Genomic DNA, 22,242 nt, shown 5'->3' with positions numbered 1-22,242 from the left:
ATTTATAAAGTTTAAGAAAAAATATTGTTCACAAGGAGGAGATAAGTTCTGAATGTTTCATAGAACGAAAAGTAATTTGCTATACGCTATATAAAATATGCTAAAAATTGTGATTTTATACAATTCTTTGCCGTGAAAAAAAATTCATTGATAGAAAATGTGAATTGATTAATTGAGAAATAAGGTATCCAATTTCAGAGGTCAATAAAAGTGGCAAAACAGTAAAAGTAAAGTTATTTTGGCAGTATATTCAAGTTTCAAGCATTCATTCCTTCACGTGCCACAAAGTTGATTGATTGTATATCTAGCAACACGTTTAGGGATTCTACAGCTAGTTTTTACTGTACTAGTGGTGTTTACACGCTAGACAATTATTTCATTGGCTGAGAGGTCTTTATCTTATATTCCAACGGATTCACAATTCGATTTTAAACTTCCGGTACGTCTGGCCTATGCAATGACCATAAATAAATCGCAAGGGCAGTCATTGGAAGTTTGCTGAATTAACTTGAAGTCTTCCAAAACAAAACTAAAAATATAGTTTATCAGAAAGCTTTAAATTGAATATCAGAATGTATCATAACTATGTCTCTGTCAATATCAAATTGGAATCTTATAAATAGCCAGTATTCCAGGAAAACTCTGTTTTGTAAGTAAGAAACATGTGTAATTGATCGAAAATAATAATCTAACTTCATTAATATTTAGCATTTTGTTTATTTGTTTTAATAAAAAAAGTAATTCCTTTTGTTTGCTTTAAGTTTATTTTATAGAAAAGTTCAGGTCTTTTATTCATCGGTTGAGGCACTATGAAGTCATCTAGTCTGCTATACGAAATTGACGTGTTTGTCTAGATGTCTAAAAGAATATTTTGTGAAATACTTTTCTTAATCTGTGAAGGTTCGTGTGAGAATTCACTACTTGTTTTTCTTTCCAATATGGAAGATTTATTATCAAGAAACATCCTTGAGTAATTTCTAATTGCTTGAGAGACCTTTTGGTCCCCCTTGAAAATATAATAGAAGATCTAGCTTTTAATTTATGCCTGAATAAATTGAAAATAGTCTGGACATTCTTCGTTGTAGTTACAGAATTTTTTGAATATTATTTTGTTCCGTTCTATATATAAATAAGAAATAGCTTAAAAACAAGTCAATAATCATATTTACTTTTATTCTTATTTCTATTTTTTTTTATTTTGTCAGATTAGTCCTTGGAAGGATTGCAAGCAGCCGGATCACTTTTTAGATCAATGAATTAATAAAAATCATCATTGTCTATAAGGCTATCATCAATTATTTCTGCATTTAGACAAAGTCAATTATAAATGGTGATGGAATTGAGTCTCTGTCTCTTATGAAGTTCCAGAGTTCTACTTGGAGAACTGTATACACACCTAATACTGGTTACGTACGAGTCGATAGATCAATGGTGGGTAAAGTATTTTCTACTGAATTATTCTTCTTACCTGGAGTAAGTCGTATTTTTTGTAGGAGTAGACAAACTAGGACTGGAGCTGTTCATTCGATGTGTAGGACTTGTTCTGTAATTAGATGTAGGACTGCTACTCGATTTCATACGTTTTTGAGTACCTACTCTCATCATATACGGAGAACCTTTGACATCATAACCATTAAAATACACGTACACCTAGAAAAGAAAAGAAAAGAAAAAGTTAAATTCTGGATTTTGAAGTGGGTGTGTTAATTTATCCATATAAGAAGTTTACTGCAATTTTCCTGAAACATGATAAATTCGTTCAATAGCCGACGATAAGGAATATTACAGCAGGAGTACTACCAGCCTATCAATCTATTTGTGCTGTATCTACAGTTATAGTAGCACTTCTGATTCTAATCAAGCTAATCATTCATTCGGTCACTGTCATATTATCATTATTCGATTTAGTTTTAGCAAATACAAGTCATTTACATAACCTACGTCTTTTCCAATCAATTCGCGATGTAAAACACAATGTAAAACGGACCAATCCCATTTAAAAATCTTTCCAGCTCAGGACTACAGACAACAACATCTCTCCGTGAGATTTAAGAGTTTCTTTTATTGTTATGTAGAGAAACAACAAAAATGAATAAATCATTCTATACCTCCAAATAACATGCAAGTCCGGATCCGACTTAGTAATAATGTTTTCTTGTAAAATAGGACATAAATCCCAAAAGTACAAAGTACAAATGAAAGTAATCCTGATTGTATCCTGACTCAATTGTAATCATATTTGTCGAACAACCGATCGGTAGAAGTTAGAAAAACCTATTTCTATAAGAGCTTATAGAGCAAAACAGATATAGAAGAAAATATATAAATGATCATACTTACCCTGTGTTTACCTGCATCTTTAGGAGTAAAATGTATCCTATAATGAAAATTATCCAGTTTTTCCACATGACAATGGACGGATCGCTTATCGTGTACAATATCGGCAAAAACTTCTCCAGGTACTCCGACACCTCTACAATCAACGTCTATAGCGTGTGGTATGAGTGGTAAAGCTCCTTCAAGTCCGGATACTTGGACACCATTCGGATCGAAAACAGAACAGGTAAACGGTCCACCCTAAAATAAATAAAATATAGCCGTTGGAGCTTCATATGGAATCTACAGACACGTTTATTTTTCAACGGAAAAAACTAAACACAAATTGTGATTGACATAAAAAACAGAATGGGCTCAGTTGTAATGAATAATGCACTTGTTTTGAAAGGGTAAAGAAATTAAGTATCTTGGCTCTTCATTACCGGCTGGCTACTGACAAGTTAATTAAGAATTATTCCATCTAAAATCGCCTAGTTATCAAAGCCGGCCCATTTTAGATTTTTAGGAACAAAACTTCAAGAAAATCTTCTCTACTGTCCCAAAGAACAAAATTTACATGAGTTTGATTTTTAGTAGCGCTTATTTCCGCCTATTTAAATAAAAACTGAATTGAAAATCGATACTTTCCAGCTTCATCATCTTTTGTTGTGAAGTTTTTCTATTAGAAGATATCTGTATGATCAATACGGAATTTATTGTGGGAAACATAGTAGTTTAAGTCTAAATGAAGATAATTGGATCAGACGATCCCTTTGAATAATAGTAGTGTAATGAAAATGAGTGTTTTTTAGTCATTTTTCGTGACTTTAGCGTCTAACTGTTGAGAATTAATATGCTGAACATCATAGTTGCTTTTGTCTTTTCGTTCTTCATTTCTTCTTTTAGGCTTCTGCTACTGGACGCCGATGTACTTGAGGCTCATAACCTTCAACTTTAAATAGATACATTGGTATTTTCATGTTTAGTGGATGTACGAGCCGTTTTTCATTTACAGCAAACATCAAATCATTTTTGTTTCCAAATAACTATTTTTATCTCAATTTGTTGTCTATAACAATTCTGACTTTGCAACAGAATTTTTAGATATTTTCATGCATGCAATTATTTCTCATCGTAAATAATTTTAATCCATTAGTTAAAACGTCCAGATTTTTTTTGTAAATTTGAAGGTAGGAACAGTAGTTTCTGTAATAAGTATCAGATTTTTATCTCGCAGTCAACACGTTCGTTTCATAACCTAAAAATTGGGATTTTTTAAAATTTCAAAGATTCAAGTTTTCTTCTATGAAGAGTGGACTGCTTAAGTCAACTTGTCGCTGAATATAATGTATGATATGTATCTTAATTCCCGCGGAGCATGAGTTTTTAATTCTCAACAGTTAAGACGCTAAAATCGATTGAAATTCATTTTCTGTACGCTGCTATTATTCAAAGGGGTCCCTCGAGCTCACTGGTCTACAAGATTTTCGTACCAAAGGCGAGACTTTTATTTTTAAGATGGAAATACCCGTCCAATAATCGAAAAAATATTTATTAAGCCCTAGCACGTACCACTTTTCAATAGCTTAATTATCCCTATTTACATTAGCAAGTAATTCGATATCAAAGACGATGGGATTCGGCTATAATAGATGATTATTGTTGGTTTTTAAAAAGTGCAGCCCCTCATAACAGGAAAAAGTAGAGCTAATTGATATTTAAAGTGATTTTTTTAGTTTTTGTTTTTAATAGATGTGAAGGATGTTTATTAGGTGTAAACTATTGTCATTATGTACAATTTAAAAAACGTGAAATTAGTTTTCTGATAAATATTAAATATTTTACCAATGAATATGGTTCTATAAACGTAACTTCAAAACCTTACGCGTTACAATCATTTTTTTTTCATATTTTCGTATTTGTATAGATCCATTTTATTACATCCATTTATGCCATTCATTTTTGTGTTATTACAACAAAAAATAAGTCATTGTACAAAATACAAATACCTAGGCATGATCATCACTAATGATGGAAGATTAGATGAAGCAATAGCACAAAGAAATAACCAAGGAAGATAAGCAATAAGGCAACTAAATAGTGTATTGTGGGACAAACAAATATCCAAGGAAAACAAACATCGAATATACAATAGCATAATAAAAAGTATAACAACATATAGTAGCGAAGTCTGGCCTCTAAAAGAAAAAACAGTCAAAATGATTGAAGCCACAGAAATGGATTATTGGAGACGCGCGGCAGGAATATCAAGACTGGAAAAAATAAGAAACGACAGAATCAGGTAGATCATGAAGGTGCAACACACGATTACGGAAGACATTAGGATGAATCAGTTAAGATGGTACGGACATATCCAAAGAATGCCTGAAGACCGCATACCCAAACAAATCTTAAATTGGGCACCAAAAGGAAGAAGAAAGAGAGGAAGACCAAGATTAAGTTGGAGAGAAGGTATCGAGAAGGATATTCGAGAGAGAGGATTGAAAGAAGATCTTTGGGAAGATCGAGAAAAATGGAAACTGGGAATCGGAAGACGGTGAAGAACGTTTTAACCCGATTAATATATATACAAACAAATTCTTTTTTATCTACCAGTGAATCTTCATTTAGATTTAAACTACTATCTTTCCCACTGTGAATTTTAAAGAAAAAGATGATGAAGCTCGTAAATATCAATTTTAAAATGTCTATGCTTCTAAATGCTCTTGATTCTAGATCTCTTCTGATTTGAAATTAGTTTCTTTCATAGTTTTATAAAAGTCTTTATTTAAATAGGCAGAAACAAGCGCTAGTAAAAATCAACCTTATGTAATTTTTGGTTTTTCAAACCCTAAAGAAGAGTTTTTCAAAGTCACACCAAAATCTAAAATGAGTCGACAACAATTTTTCTTTATTTTCAGACAATTTTATTTAGAATGACTCGTAAGGTTTACAAATAAAGACATGGAAAAGTTATGAAAACTAAACTATATGACTTGGACATCTGAGCGAATGAATGAAGGAAAAGCAGCCAAGAATATCTATAAAGGAAGAGTAGGAGAGATATTAAGGATTTGATACACCAGAATGAGGTGGTTATATGAGGTAGAATAATACCTAAAAGCAGTGAAATTAGAAAAGTGTAAAAAGAAGGCAAGGGATCTAGCGAAGCCGAGTTGTGTAATAAAGAAGGAGAAAATTTGAAAACACCAGAAGTTTTGCTCCACCAACTACTAACTTACCATAACCTAAAATTCAGAGAAAATAATTACCTGAATTTGTTTCCCTTGATATGTTATTTCTATTCTCCATTCTCCTGGTTCGTCGGGCTTAAATGTAGCACTGTTAACGCCATCTATAACTTTAAGTGGACAATTCAACGATCTTCCGCTTGGGCTATACGCTGTAACTAAAATGTCTTCTTTTCTAGGCGCACCTGTGACATATATTTGCATTAGATCATTTTTATATCGTTAATTAAAAAAATTGTAAGTCTTTTATATCATTTTTATGTGTGATATTGAGGATAATAGAATATGAAAAAAATACATATTGCATTACATACCTGTTCAGATTAGAGAAATAAAAATTCAAAATTTATATGCTCAAAAAGTACATAAACAATATTATTCGATTTAAATAAATAGTTGGTAATATTTGCAGATGTTTTCTTCTTGCTCCTCCTCTTTGTTTGATGTTTTACAGCTAGCTTAGAATACTGAGATCCAACTTTCGTACCATATCTTCTTTGGTCTATCCGGAAGTCTTCCGGTGTTTGATAAAAATTCTTCCACAATTTTGACTATGCAATCATCACCATCGTACATCTGACATCTTCTATATGCTTAAATAACATCCGCTTATAATGTCCTTATAAACATATATATCATAGTTGCCTTTCCAAGTCTGGTTCTTCTTTTCTTCTATTAAGCTTCTGCTATTGGACGTCGATGTAATTGAGGCTCATAACCTGATTTTTTGTCTGACCACATACAGTCAATAGGCTCTGTTCCAGAGTATTGGACTGAAGATGTCTCTCACGCAAACCAAAGCTAAGCTTTATAAAATGTTATTGCGTTATTGAGTAAAAAGAAGAAAAATAATTTGATATGGGCTTGGATGCTCGGAATTTGAAAGAAACTAGAGATACGCTCAAACGCAATCATTGGCTCAATGGTTTTGTTTCAATTTTTTAATAACGCGTAGCTGTGAGAAACCTTTCCGCAAGTTGGGTACATATTTTGCTCACAATAACTCATAAACGAAATCATTTTATTTCTTCGTGTGAATTCTAGGAGTTCTTGAATCGCTATTTGGATGATTTTTTTGCGCAATTTCGTAAACATTGATGAAACGTTTATAAACTATAAATAACTAGCCAAAACACACCAAAATCAGAAACAGTAAAAACAATTGATGTTTGTCGAATAGAGTGGAGTGACAGAGATGGTGAAAACAAAGAGACATTGAGGTGTCCTCGACGAGGTAATAGGGGTTAAGAAGGGGGATCATCGGCCTACACAAACAAAGAACCGCTATAATCCTTAAAAAAGGCTACTCTAGCATTTTTGGGAAACATAAACATTTTTACGAATAATATTGATGCTTATATACGATCCAACTTATTAAAACTCTGCTTCGCACTTAATTAAATTACCTATCAATTATATTCCACAAGTTCTATATATAATAACAATGATTGTGACGGAATTTGAGTCAAAAAGGAAATCTAGAAGTAAGATTTTTGATTTTTGGAATAACTCGCCTATTTTCAATGTGCTGTAATTAGGCAACCAATTGACATACTGAGCACATAGTGTGATCAATTTATTAACAATTTAATGTCTTTGAACAATTTATGGAATAAAAATATCTATGGATCTGAGGTTATACAGCCAAATTTAAAAAAAAGTTTCGCGGTTTGTGTGAGAAAGTTGAAACAATAAAAAGCGTCCAACCTTTGAAAGTTAAGAGTACGTGACTTTGTTTGGCCAACAGAGGAATACAACAGTACATTTTCTATGAAAAAACTTTTTAAACAAACAGCTCGTTCATCAGAATTTAACCTCCAGTAACTGTTTCTGATTTTACAACCTAAACAAATTGGTTGAAGTAGTGATCATCTTACAAACAAATACCTATATTAATTGCATTGTTAAATCTTATACTAGGAAAAGGCTAGAAAACATAATAAAACGTTAGACGAAATGTTTTAATCCAATCAGTTACCCCCAACTTCGACATCTTTGATAGAGCAAACGGTCGATTTGTGCGGAAAAGTTGAAACAATCAATTATTCCCACCATACAAAAGGATACTATCTTATTTATAATGAATTGTTCAAAATATTATACCAATCCTTCAGTTTGGATTTGTCAAATTTACTTACCTGTTGCATTTACTAGAACTTGTACTAAGGATCCTAAAGCACACGGCGCCATGCCAGGAGGCGCCACTTCCACTAATGGAGGCAGAACTCGAAAATAGTGACCTGATTGTACTTCTTGTTCTTCGTATTTAACGATAATTTCATGCATGCCCACTTTGGACGGAATAAAAGTACCTTTTCCTTGTTGAAGCTTGTTTCCTAAATAAATTTTATTGTCGGGTCCTCGTATTTCGGTCGATAAGCTTGAATATGATAGAGAAGAATCATGGAGAGTCACTTGATAGTATGTCTGCAGTATAAATCATAAATATTAATATATTTTCAATATTCCCCTTACAAAAATAATTTATAATTAGCAACAATTAGCACTAGTGGGAAGGCTGCTACTGAAGTTTTGAATTAGAGAAATAAAAACGAACATTTAGCGTTTGTCTATTTTCCTGGGACTTTAGCTAAAATTCGGATAACAGACTATTGGGTTTACAGAATAAGATAAAAAAAAATAGGATAAAAGAAGTCTTATTTATTAATTTTTGCATGTCGATCAATCATTTATTGCAGCACGTGGAGGCTTGGTGGTATTCTGATTTACATTTTATTTTGTTTTTAAAACAAGAACATCGGTTTGTTCCACATTATTTACCTAACCTAACCTAACCTAACCAGTCTGAGCATGAGCTTCTAAAATTTTCTTTCTGACTATTAAACAATTCTTTCAGCTCCTTTTCAAAATTTTCACTATCAACAATGATATTCTCCATTCTAAAGAGTTTTTGCAAATGACTTTTCAAGTTCACTTATCGACTAAACTGATGAATCTGAAGACAATGACAGAGAGAGAGAGAAAGAGGAAAATACAGAAAGTCAAGAAAGTGCCAGTGCGAACCTCAGTGTGAACTCAAAAATAAAAACATTGAAATTGGTTTCGGTATTGGCCTTTTCTCTAGAAGTACAGGCAGCAGATAAACGCTTGGCCTTTTTCTTTTCAACAGATATTCTATTATCCGAATTCTAGCTAAAATCCTAGGAGAATAGACAAACGTTTGGTCATTTTTCGACGAATAATCTATTGTCCGGCATTTAGCTAATATTCCAGGAAAATAGGCATACTTGGCGCGCCATCAGCCAACTGCTTATTATCCTGGGATATTAGCTAAAGTCCCAACTTGTCTATTGACCTACGACATATATACCATCGATATCAAGATCATTATTAAAACATAGTATTAGAATCGAATTTTTAATAAAACGATGCTATACCAGGTAGATTGAAATAAACTAATTGATCAAATTATGGTAAATTTGGCTGAGGTTTTTTATATCTTGTCTATCATTTATCTTGTTTTATGTGTTTTATTTCTTTGATTAATAATCGTTTTTACATAAAAGACTCATCTATGCTTAAGCAGTTTTTAGATACAGTACATATTCCTGACAATTACAAAATCATATCTCTAGACGTTATCTCAATGTACGAAAATATTCCCAATGATCTCATAACACACGTATTAAAAAATAGATGGTATTCAATCAAATAACATACATCACTCAGCTATGACTAGTTTCTAGAAGGTATTATGCTTATACAAACTAATACATAATTATTTCCAATATAAGGACAACTAAACGGATGTACAATGGGATCTCCAATTTCCTCACGTCTAGCGCAAATTGTTATGGAATATGTAGAAGAGAAAATACTAGATGATACAGATATTGATGTGGTGTTTTCCAAAAGACATCGAATCGTAAAGATAAATGCATTGGCCGAAGCTGTATGTATACAATTTCTTCGAAATATTCCTGCCAGACAGCTTGCGCTTGGTAAGATTAATTTAATCAATAAATTTATTTAAATAAATAGAAATATGGCGTTCTTTGGACCATGGCCGAACGGAAAGATGAAACAAAATTGTCCTCAAGGGTTTTTATATAAGTTTTTATAATCTGCAATTGATATTGGAAGAACTTTACCATTCTTTGAATACAACTTAATCCAAATCTTTGTTTTCTCGGTATTATACTGGGAATTATTATAAACATAAACAAGATTTATTATATCCATCGAACATACATTACCTCCACACTACAATTATCCTTATAACCTTTTATTTCATTAAATATATATTATCGACCTTGAAAAACTGATATTAACACTTTGTACTTGGCGTGTGGGAACAAAGTCATCTTCGAAATCTCATATTCGTCTCGCGTGTAACACTAATTTACTCAATTAAATATATAAACAGATTAAAACGCGATTAGAATATTCTGATAACATCCCTCGGACAATTTAAATTTATAGGATCGAACAGGTAGACAAGAATTTTAACACAGAAAAGAATAAAATATATTTTCAGTTGTTTTAAGACCGTGACGACATTCGATAACCATATAACAGGAAGCCAACGTGTTGGAAATATTAATAAGTATACGTTCTATAGGAACTTTTTTGTGTAAGGTTCAAAGAAACTACAACAACTAGTATACAGAGTGTGTACGAAACTTCTTAGGTCTTGGAGAACCAGAGTGTCGCCATTCCATCGATTGTTGCTTTGTTTCTGGATCGTAGAAGTGTACCCTAGACTCATCCATAGTAACAATTCGGTTTAAGAAGTCTACATCGGTTTTAAATCGAGCGCAGATCAAACGCGATGCTTCTACCCTTGCACGCTTTTGGTCAACATTCAAATATTTGGGGATCCATTTTGCAGCAACTTTCTCATGTCCAAATTGATGAGAATTATATGATGAACGTCTTCGTATGAAATATTCAGTGCTTCAGATATCCGTTTCAGCCCAATTTGATGTTCTGATAAAATATTTTCGAGGACTATCACAAAAACGTGCCATTCCGATCGGTCATCATCTTCCACCTCTTTTGAAGCTTGCAGTCCAATTTTTCACGGTCGCATACGAAGGACATTGATCACCAAGGATATTAAGCATATCTTCGTAAATCAGCTTACCTCTTAACCCTTTTAAATACAGGTACTTGATGATGGTTCCATACTCCAATTTTTCGATTTTCACAATTTCGGTGGACATCTTTTTTCTTTTAATTTATTGCGTAAGTCTGGTTTACTTTTTGACGTCAAACTTTACACTTACACTTCTAATAATTTATTGTTCATGCATGGAACTGCTCTAGGCTATCAATATATCCTTGTATATGTATTAGAAGAGAACAAAAAAACCTTTCACTTATTAGTGGAGAGTCGATCAAATAGTTGCTGGTTGCAAATATCTTGAAATTGAATTATGAAACAATTGGGATCATTGGGTGAAGTTATCAAAAATCGTAGCGTACAAAGGAGAAAGGAAACATATTTGCCTAATGGGATATCCTGGGATAAGATCATAAGTGAGGATAATAAAAGATTGTGAAAGCTAAGGAAATGGTATTAGAAATTGAGAATAGAGAAATTATTGAATTATTTAAATTTAAAGAAGTACTCACAGGTTCTCCAACTCTTCCAGATGTCGAATTGAGGTGAACATTGATGAGATCGTGAAGCGGTGGTCTTTCAGGTACCCATTGAAAATGAGCAGCGTACGCCATAACACCTAAATGTTCCACGTGAGCATCGGCCATATCTCTTGCTGATAGTATTGGTTCGACACCTATAATAAGAGTTATTATTATCACATCTTGCACAAGAAGTTTTCGTTTAATAATAATTTGAATTTTCATGAACAGTTTCAGTTTATTCCAATTTTATTGATTAATTAAAATCAACGGTCTAAGCCTTGAGGTTCGATTTTGATAATTTTCCAATTATTGATCCATAATCCTAATCCTGAATTTCAACACTTGTTAGCACTGGAAGTTTTGAAGATTTATAACAAACTGGATTTTTCATTTTCATATAAACGTCATCTCAAAAAATTTTATTTTTATAACTACTATCACATATTATTTGTTATTTATCCTGTATAATAGGATTGTGAGTGTGTTTTTGTATTTGTTTACATAATTTAGAAGTTATATTTCTTCATCATAACAAAACAAAATTATATAATTTTCTCATTCTAAACAACTATTTTACATGGTGTGGAAAATTATTAAACACTCTGGCTAGTGAACTAAATTCAGTTGTAAGCTAAATTATTAGTTAGTGACATTTAACTCAAAGTTTAATTCTGATTTATATCAATCTACTTGTAGTACTAGTAAAATGTATTTCAACGCAATTCTCGTTTGACTCCCTGACGATAAATGCATAGTTTTCGAAAGCTTGGGAAATATATTAAAAATAGTACACATTGGTGCTTGATTGCTACATTCCCATAGCAATAACGTTCATAAACTAGTCGGCTAAGGCCTCGTTCCAAATTACACACACATAATATAAACAGGAATTTTTGAAAAAAAACGCGCAAAAAATTTATTGTCGTAAAATTGGCTGCACTGATTTTGAGAAACGTAGAGATCAACATGGACCTCGTAACCTCGCTTTTTAGTATACTTATAACCATGAGCGAGGAGGATGTATGTACCAGTTTATGTTGCGCAACGTATAATTATTCGATTTTTGGTCAAGGATATTGTGAAATCCGCGAAAATTTATCGAAAAATACTCAAGCAATTCGAGGATGAGTGCTTCTCCAAGAGTCAAATGTACGAATGGTTTTCCGTTTTCCGAAAAGGTCCAAAAGTGGTGAAAACCACAAGCGCATCGCACCAAAACAAGTGTAAGGACGTCTGCGTTGTAGAAAATCTCATATTGGGAAACCACCGTAGTACTGAAACCGATAAGCCTGAAGAATTGGGCATCAGCGAAGGTAATATTGAGCAAATAATCGGTTACCGTAAAATTTTAGGCAGCTGGGCAGAAATTTACACCCTGGAAAGTTTACGCGCGTCTAATGTTATTAAAATAGACAGCATTCAAATATTTGCAAAATAAGTAGATTAGCAGTTGCTGGAACGTCATTGAATAATTATAATTATTATAATTGGATCAGTCAAGGTTATATTAAGTAAATTATTTATCCTAAACAATTACATATTCATTATTCTCTCTCATTGTTCAAACAAATAAAAAAAAATAATGAGAAAACCGAAGCAAATCTCCAAATAAAGTGAACAAAAAATTGAATGAATTAAATATATATCACTCATTATATATTCCTTGAAAATATTCAACCCACGAAAAAGACAATTATTCTATTATACTGAATGTGTAGGCACTTATTTGTATTCTTAGAAATACGACTTCCTAATAAAACAAATGACTACCATTATCAAAAAATTGTATTCGATAAAAACGACAATAATATCCACGAGTGTATAATGGAAGTTATTATTCACTAGGTGAAGTTTACATAAATGACCAAGTGAATCATAACTCATTATACACAAGTAGGATACTATACAATATACACAACTACTAAATATTTTTATTGAAGTTGTTTTGTTGGAAAATTCTGTTACAAAAATCTATGTATCAGTTTAACAAATATTGGGTATCTAATTACAAGAGGATGGTATTTATTCATAGTTATAAATAATCCCCGTTACTAGTTCAAAATTCATTTGCATTATTTTAAACTTTCCTTGACTTTTCTAGCAATAAATTTGATGAGGCAGCAGCTTCTCTAATTTCTGGTGTTCTGGTGTTGTTAAAGAAAAGTGGGTTTCAATTTCTATACGCATTTTTAATATAATCTAACATAAAATATTGAAAAACTGAGAAATCTATTCACGCAATAATTTTGAATCAAACTTATTTAGTTTCAAAAGCTATTTCAATTTATAAATTGTTTAAAAAATCATGGTACGTTGAGAAACAGATATACGAAAAACACATTCGTGACATCGACAGATCAGTGATAATACTCCGTACCTTCAAACTTGAGGTCCCGGGTTCGAATCTTTTGTAGGAAAATTTACTGTTTCAATTTTTCTATGTGTACAGGAAATTTAGTTTTTCAAGTTTTTTTATGTGTAGAAAATTGAATTGAGAATATTTAGGAGTGTTTTATGTGATAAAATTAGAAAAATTTTGTGACAATAATATAATATAGCTAAATCAAAAAGCATCTGACAGCAGTCGTTAATGCATTCATTAATCACTGCCCTGATCAATTTATATCATTAAGGGTGAGCAAGTCCTTTTTAGTTTTTAATATAACTTGAATAAAATATTAAATCAATGAGAATACAAATGTTATTGAAGTCAAATTTATTATGTTTTATAAGGTACTTCAATTTGTATGTTGTTTCAAAAACTATAGTACGTTAAGAAACACATATAAGACAAACTCTTTAAATGCCTCTGATAGCTCAGTGCTAATGTTCCATGTATTAGAACTGCAGGTCAAGGGTTCGAGTCTGGTTTAGGAAGATTTACTTTTCAAATGCTTTTATGTGTACAGAACTAAATTGAAAATATTCAGTTTGGTTCTACATGCTTTAGATAATAATAAAAACGGATTTTTTGTATGAAAACAATATAGCTAAATAGAGAGAGCATTTGACAGGGGGTGATTAATAATTCATTAATCATTGCCGTAATTCATGGGTATTTTTGAGGTTGAGCAAGTAGCAGTTGTGGATAAATAATACTTTCCTCCAACAATTGAAAAAAGCAAGATAAAGTCGAAAATTGCTCCGTTTCATGCTTCTAAAAGTGAACACAATAACACGGATGATGATGAACGTCCGGAATGCCTTTGCATCCTGCACATCAACAGAGCACCTTAGAGAGCTCCAATTGACAAACGGATCTTACCTAACTCTATTGGCATACCGTATTTACTAATTTTTGTCTTTCAAACTTACGATAGCAAAATGCTGTTTGTATATAACCAACAACCTAATTATCGAGAGAACGAGGAGAATTGAAATTAAGATCAACCATACTCGCAACTTTACTCATCATTTACTTAAAAAAAGCCAATTAATTGTGGTTATATATAATTATTATCATTTTATAATTAAATATGGCGTAAAGGCTGTGAATTTCCCTCGCTGACCTTTGACCTATTAATCAATTATTGTGTAATTCGGACTGATTACTAGTCAGGTATCAGCATCAAAAATAGTAAGGTTAAGAAGCCATCAATGAATTACGTCAAAGGAATTTTAGGACGTTTGAATCCCTCCCCCGGCCTTGTAACAGGTTGTCACATTTGTATAATTCTCCTGATGTGACGTGAACCATTTTTTAAATGTATGTATTTAAAAATAATCCAAGAGAGCAGCTACTTTCATCTTTTTACTTTGATTTTCTGTGAATAATCTAATGAAATCAACATAAAGTCCAATATTTCAGATAACCAAGAAACAAACGACTTGTTAAAAAACAATAAAAAACTAATTTAATCAGTAGTGGCACATTTTGGTGATATCCTCCCTTCCTATTAACATGTGACGTAGGATATGGATGGCCCCTAATTGTAGGCCACGATAAATCAAAAACGTGTATTTCGAATCAATTAACAAACACGTACAGATAGAAACAACAAACTTCGTATTTATAACATCCACCTTGTTCCTTCTGATTGGAGGCCCCTCACTTTCAATGAACACAGTCCTGATACAACAAAATAGTTATTTTCTTCATATTTTACCCGCATCTCTTGAATATATCTTCATTTAAAAGCATTGAAAAACGCTCTTTACTATATTTTGTCTACTTTGCTCTTTTCATTTGTATGAAAGTGTCACAACTTCTTCATATTTTGAATCTTCATGAAATATTGACCTTTCTTACAAATTTTATTCATTTGCAATTAAGAGTCGTTTCTATATATAGCAACTAAACATGTAGATAATTCAAATAGACATACAGAAATGATTATATACCCTATATTCCAATAGTAGTTACAGGTAAACACTGTGTTAAAAGCCCCTAATTATCCATTATGCCGATATAGCTGCAAAAGGAAATATATAGACTATTAACATACCTAAACGTCTTCCTGCTTCAACTGCCTGAGTCTGGTTGTACTCCCAATACGAAGGATCAGATCTTAGCTTCTCCGGAGCGGCAGCTGACCCCCCCAATGACCTAATAATCTCACTTATCACTTTACCATCATTCCAATCAGTCTAAAATTAAAATACATGCTATATTATAATCTTTCCTCGACTTTTCCGACAATAAATTTGATTAGGCAACTTCAGCAACTTCTTCTCTAATTTCTGGTGGTTAGGGATTGCTGCTGCCCTACAGCTGAATCAACCAGCGTTCCCAAGAAGACAGGCTTCATACCATGAAGAATAACTTTTTATGGTAATATTAATAACAAATAAGGATCCCATTTACTAAGAACTTAAATTTAAAACAAACATGTTATGTTGAACTCCTACCAGATCCAGCATTTAGTCCATAAACCTTGCACTGTCAAATCACTATTTATTCAGATACATGACGAAATTTTTACCTATGCAACAATTTTTTCGCATAGAATGCGATTGGTTAGACTTCTAGTATTTCAAAAAAAATATCAGTATTTGATATTATTTATATACCTTTGACTTACCGTAAAATTGTTTATGGACCGTTCCAATCTAGAATTGACCCACCTCAATGTTGCGTAGAAGCCGGGAGAGCCTGGTTTCATGAAATACGAAAGGTAAGTCATACCTGATAATTCATCTAGCCAAGGTGAAGCTAAATATTCCGGTTCTAGAACAGCCGGAATTCCAAGATCTTTTTGAGCGATATCCATGGCACGGCGACAATTTTCTATGTCTTGTGACGGATCTAAATAAATAAAAAATAATTATTCCAACGACAATTTGAACCTCCATCCCCTCAAAAAACTAAATAGCGAGGCACATGAAGAAGCGCTCAAATCATAACTCTAGTACTTTTCTATGCTTGAAGAACACTCAATAAAGAATCAAACAAATTGAATTTGGAAGAAGAGAGAGTTGGCAATAATTGAGACGCAACAACTTTTGAAACAAAGATATATAAAAGAAGATGTAATCAAAAATAATGATTAAAAAACCCATGAGAAGAATTAGTTGTTTTCAACTGATAATTCTATGGAAAAAAACATTTATTTACATTGTTTTGCTATGTTAGATTAGTCTCCGAGTATATTTTGGATTTTGACTTTGAATTTTCAATTTTTAATGGTGGAAAATGAAAATAAAAAGTTATGTTACCTAATTTCTTCCAATGAGGAAACAGTCCAGGTTTACAATAATCGACGAGAGCTGAAAGAAGTATTCCAGAATTCCAATCGGTGGTGAGATTTCCAACTTTGCATTCTGGAAGAACGGCTTGCAGCCACGCCAACATCAATTTTCGTGGAGGAAATTTGGATCTTCCGATCTGGTAGTGGACGATGAGGGACCATATCAGACCTAATATAAGTTTCAAATTTCCATTCACTATATCCGTGTTACCTGAAAGTGAAATCAACTCTTAATCGGAAAGTTGCCATCTGGCAGACTACTCTGTGCGAAAATTTGTTTATTTGTAAACCAACACGCCCAAAGTCCGGTTACGCCATGCAATTATTGTTGGGCAACTTCCTTATTACCCACTTTCGAATTTCCAGTTAAAGTTAAAATAAGTGATGAACGAGATTGGTCTTGGACTTACTTGGACAAAAAATGCAAAATCAAGACCATGTTGTGCAAGATCAAGACCGGTCTGCAAGTCTCTTGCAGTCTTGCTTTGCAATTTGAATATTGCCGACTGTTTACGTCTTGTATTTCAATATATCTTTTTATTTTTCATATTTCTATTTATCAAGTTTATTTATTATATTACGATAGGATTTTTGATAAATAAAGAATTTCATAATTGTTGCGTTGCGTTTTTTTTAAATATATACCTTGTTTTGTCGATAAAAGGGTTTTCTGGTATGTCATAAAAACATTATTTGAATAGGTATCAAAATATAGTGATTAAAAGTTAGATATTTTGTATTGTAGTGTATGTATTTTGGGAAAAAATACGAAAAAAACAAACCTCATTTTTTACAAATGGATAAACGGACGTTTCTGAATATTTGATTCCATTATATTGACGATACCTTCATTACAGATTTTTGATAATAAATCAGAATTTTATCGTAGATTTCAATGAGATTCGACTATGAATCTGAATAGTTTTAATTTCATTTCAAAACCAATTTTCATTTTAAGAAAAATCAGTTACTTACCATTCCAAAAATACACATTCCACATTAAGCCTTTGGTGCAGATAATATATTCTCGTTCTTAAATAAATATTGAAATATTAAATAAATGCAAGACTCTTGCAGCAAGACCAAGACTAAGACCGGAATATGCTAGACCAAGACCACGCATTCAAAACCAAGACTAAGCCGATCTAGGTCCTGGTCTTACATTTGCTCATCAATAGTCAAAATCAGTGTAGACGCCACTTTTCTGTCAGTATGAATTGGTTGTGTTAATGACTAGACCGTCAATAAGGGTGTGTTTGGAAGAAAATGTAATACAACTGTTTTATGAAGCCCAAGATAACTAAAGTGATATAGACGGAATCTTAAACCATGAGTATTTGCAATCTGAACATGACAGTGCCTCTGAAGTTTCAGAAAACGAGGAAGGAGGGCCTCCAAAAATTTGGAATGTCAGGAAGAGAACACTGATAGAACAGAAAGAAACCTACTAAATGCGTGTACAGTAGAAACAGGCTTAGATGGTGCAGAACGGAAGTTCGTCCTTCATCTCGCACTAGAAAACATAATATTGTAATAAAAACTACGATTCTCAGAGGTAAAACACGTGACCTTGGTGACGAAGCCACGCCGCTTTCCGTTTGGAATTTGTTATTTTTTGTTTGAAGTATTGCATTATACAAACCACAAGCTTTTCTAGGACTATTGATTTTTGTGATATTAGCCTATATGAAGATAATTGGTTTGGAAATAATTATGACTACTTTCCACAAGGTACATACTTAAGGCGGAAAGCTGCATTTATAATATGCGTTAATTTTAGCTTACTTTGGTAAATGTTTTAGTATTTCCCCTGTGATTAAATCAAAGCCAGGAGCTTTCTCTGGGTTGATATGTACTTTAATCATTGTGGATAAGTATTTTCGAGTTGTTTTGATTTTGTATTAACTGTTCAAGATGTTTTCTCCTTCGGTAGCTGTAAAAGTATGTGCTAAATGTTTTGCAAATCTATTTGTTTTTTGTTGATTATTTCCAGCCTAGCTACTATCTGGGATTTGGATTGGAGGATTTTGAATGATTGGCTTCTTCAATATTTTGGTCGCCTTCCTTAGTGAGTATTCCGTAGACTCGTCGTTTGTCAATTCGTTTAAATACTCACTTATAGTCTTACTCTTGATATTTCACATACACAAAACAAATTTTTTTCATGGAATAAATCAAACGCGAAGAAAAAGTAGAGGAAATAAGAAAAAAGTGGAAAAGGAAGACAATTGATTTACCAGACAGGAGAACCAGGAAAATATTACGAACAAACTTGAAAGGAAATCATTTATGTGCCCTACGGCAGCAATTTTTAAATGAACATCAGCTAATTTTGACAATTTCCTTATATAGGATCATCAGTTTCACTATAAAATTCTTGTGAAACTTTTTTTATTATTATTAAATACGTTTCAGTTAATTGTCTCACTGATAGAGGAAACGTGTGAATCTTGTTCAAAAGGAATCCTCGATATTGTTAATAACAAATTGTTACGTTGGAATTTAGTAAGAGGTTAGTTAAGATTACAAAATTTGAAATAATAGTCCGTTCTACATTTCATACGGAATCAATTCAAAGCATACATTTTATTATCATCGTAATGAAAACGATCTGCTAAATCTTATATAGCTACAAATATAGAACGTGTTCTTTTCAAATCAAATGTAAAAATATAATTAGTAAAAAGGCTAATAATGAGCTGGAAAAGTATGTATGTATGTAAAGTATGTAGTTCGCGTACACAGTAGTCACTTCTGATTTGTTCATTCTAACATTAGAGTTATTGAAGAAATTAATTTCTTATCGAGACATTCAATAAAACCTCGGAATGTATTCAAAATCGTCCTCTACCTATCTATACTCAAGTGTTCAAATCAAAGTAAATTTTAGTAAATTTGTATTGATATAAGTTGTTCAAATATGTGTTTAGCTTTGCTTTTATATTATAGTGTTCACTTAAATTGCAGTTTCCTCAGTTTCCTTTTGTAAGTAAATCTCGTATAATAGTTGCCGTGTAAATTTGGATTTTCTATTTATTCGGGGAACAGAACGAATAGGATAGAGCAGATTTATGTTTGGTTATATTTAAAAAAAAATATAAATTCAGTTTGTTAGAGAATGAGCTCCTTTTCATTCAAATCTGTTCTACTTCCTTATTTATGGAGTTAAACAAAGGATTCAACCGGTGTACGAAAACAAATACAACTCCAACAACTGGGAATTTAGTTAAGGGTAACCATCCCCCATTTCTATAGATAAATCCCGCTCATATAATTAATACATATAAATTTAAGTTGTTTTTAATTTATAACTGCTTTTTATTCGTTGTGCTCTTTTAGAATTTATTATTTTTTTTAAATAAATGTGTTTGCTGCCACCTTATTCATTAATTTTTAACGTCGTTAAATAGCTGGTGGCGGCCAATTTAATATTAATCGTTCTCCCCATCTGAGTGCCAGTAATATACTTTAATTGAGATCGAATACCACTTCCTGAAGAAGTCTCTAGCTGGGTATGTAGGGTTACAGAATTTGTGTTACTGATAAATATGAAATTTACTATCATAGTTGAAGTTCACAGAAATTGTTCCAAATACAGTCACACCGTAAATTATTAAGAGTTGAGAACTGCTGTTTGGACAATGCGGTGCAATTTGTCATGTCTCAATTGAATTTAAATTTAAGCAACGGCGTTGATGATTGTGGATAGCATAAAATAATCTTATGATTTGATGATTTTCATGAATTAATACAGGAGCAAGTTATGTCTATGAATACTTCTATTTTCATATCAAATTATGATATTTGTTTATTCTATGGATAACAAAAATATTCTCTCAACTGTTATACTTCAAAATATGGAATAGGAGTCTGTAAACTTTAGTCATTATGAGGCCTAATACTAATACAAGAGCCGATTCAGTCCCAGTGTCAGTATTGACACAATACCTATTTCAAACAGTCTAAGCGACCCCTAAGCTCGCTATATGATTCGAATAAAATGATTTCTTTGCCAAAGATATTCTTCTCAGCCCCAGGATCATCATTAGACGGCCCCTTTCCTCGGAACCCAAGAGGAAACTTCCCTATCCCTTCTTTTGGCTGCTAGTAACAGCAAACAAGAAGAAAATTACTTATTATAAGGAATCATGCAGCTGCAGCTGTACCCTCTCGGGCAATTACTCGCTTATCCGAACAAACAAACGAAAAATATGAAGAATACAAAAAAACAATAATAAACAACAAAAAAATTTATCACATCTGCAAAAAAAAACATTTTTTTATCAGCAGTTTATTTTTTTTGGCCTATTGCACATGACAGCACCAACCAATATAAATAATTACTCCAATCTACCACAAAAAACTGAACGAATCTTTCTCGTCCTCTTTGGGGTCTAATATTGTTCCCATTACAATTTTTCTTTTTATCTTTTTGTCATTGTTTTTGCGTCGTACATCATCATTTCTTTGTAAATATTCATTTTATCTCTCTTATTAAATATTTTGCTATTCAGCACCTTCTTAATCGCATCATATACTCTATAAATATAAATATTTCTTTTTCTATTTATACTCTTTATTATAACTCATTTTATTTGTCCATTTTAGTATTAATTGAGGTAATTACTATATAAATTGATAGGAGTAGATAAAAATAATAAAACATCTGCTTTCATTTGAGACTACTAAAACTAAAAAGGCAGTGGTTGTCGTTGAAAAACTTGAACTACTTTCCATTCTCTTTATCACTTCAAGTTTTCTAATATTTTTAAATTTTCAAATATATATTAGCAAATTAGATTCTTTTCAATATTTCTAACAATATATTTAACATAAAAAGATTATAACTTAAGCTTAAACTTTGATAATAAATTTCAAACAATTAATGAAAGCCATTATCTATGAACTGTAACGGGTCGTTGCGATACACAGTTAATTAAACAATATTTTTTTCGCAAGTAGTGTTCAAGTTAATGGACTACTACGTTCGCTTTGGTATACTGGATGACACGAAATCACACTTACATAGACATCGGTCACCAATATTACTGACGCTGATACTATAAATAGAAATATTACCTGAAGTACAGTTTTAGTAACGTGATTAATGTAAAAAAAATGTTGTCAATACTCAAACAGCTAACGACGCGCATTCAAAGCAAATAAGACAAGGTGTAAGGTTGTAATGTTTGTAGATATGTAAGTGGAAGCTCCAAGTTTGACAGAACAGTCAGGTTTTAGTCATACCATCAGCTACTGAACTTTACGATTCATATTAACCATGATATACATCAGGAACAGAAAATAACTGCTTTTGGTTGAATTAAAAATTAATTATCTGTCTTGTCTTTATCCTATAAGCTTTTCCAATTTTATGA

The 22,242-nt window shown here is 32.1% G+C and overlaps 1 protein-coding gene across 2 annotated transcripts in view; it reads right to left on the bottom strand.

Annotated features, from left to right (window-relative positions):
- The window catches only part of LOC130442838 (filamin-A), an 82,917-nt gene that overhangs the window by 49,525 nt on the left and 11,150 nt on the right, over window positions 1–22,242 (bottom strand). For both annotated transcript variants that reach the window (XM_056777205.1, XM_056777222.1), the window contains exons 4-11: window positions 16,833–17,075; window positions 16,199–16,422; window positions 15,623–15,764; window positions 11,166–11,329; window positions 7,706–7,994; window positions 5,589–5,752; window positions 2,341–2,577; window positions 1,469–1,650 (exon numbers count right to left, since the gene is read on the bottom strand). In XM_056777205.1, the coding sequence (XP_056633183.1) occupies window positions 1,469–1,650; window positions 2,341–2,577; window positions 5,589–5,752; window positions 7,706–7,994; window positions 11,166–11,329; window positions 15,623–15,764; window positions 16,199–16,422; window positions 16,833–17,075 (1,645 nt within the window). The remainder of the gene's footprint in view (window positions 1–1,468; window positions 1,651–2,340; window positions 2,578–5,588; window positions 5,753–7,705; window positions 7,995–11,165; window positions 11,330–15,622; window positions 15,765–16,198; window positions 16,423–16,832; window positions 17,076–22,242) is intronic.

Source organism: Diorhabda sublineata, chromosome 1, assembly GCF_026230105.1.
Source record: "Diorhabda sublineata isolate icDioSubl1.1 chromosome 1, icDioSubl1.1, whole genome shotgun sequence".
NCBI lineage: Eukaryota > Metazoa > Arthropoda > Insecta > Coleoptera > Chrysomelidae > Diorhabda > Diorhabda sublineata.
The sequence above is the reverse complement of the archived record's forward strand: the minus strand, read 5'-3'. Positions and strand labels throughout refer to the sequence as shown.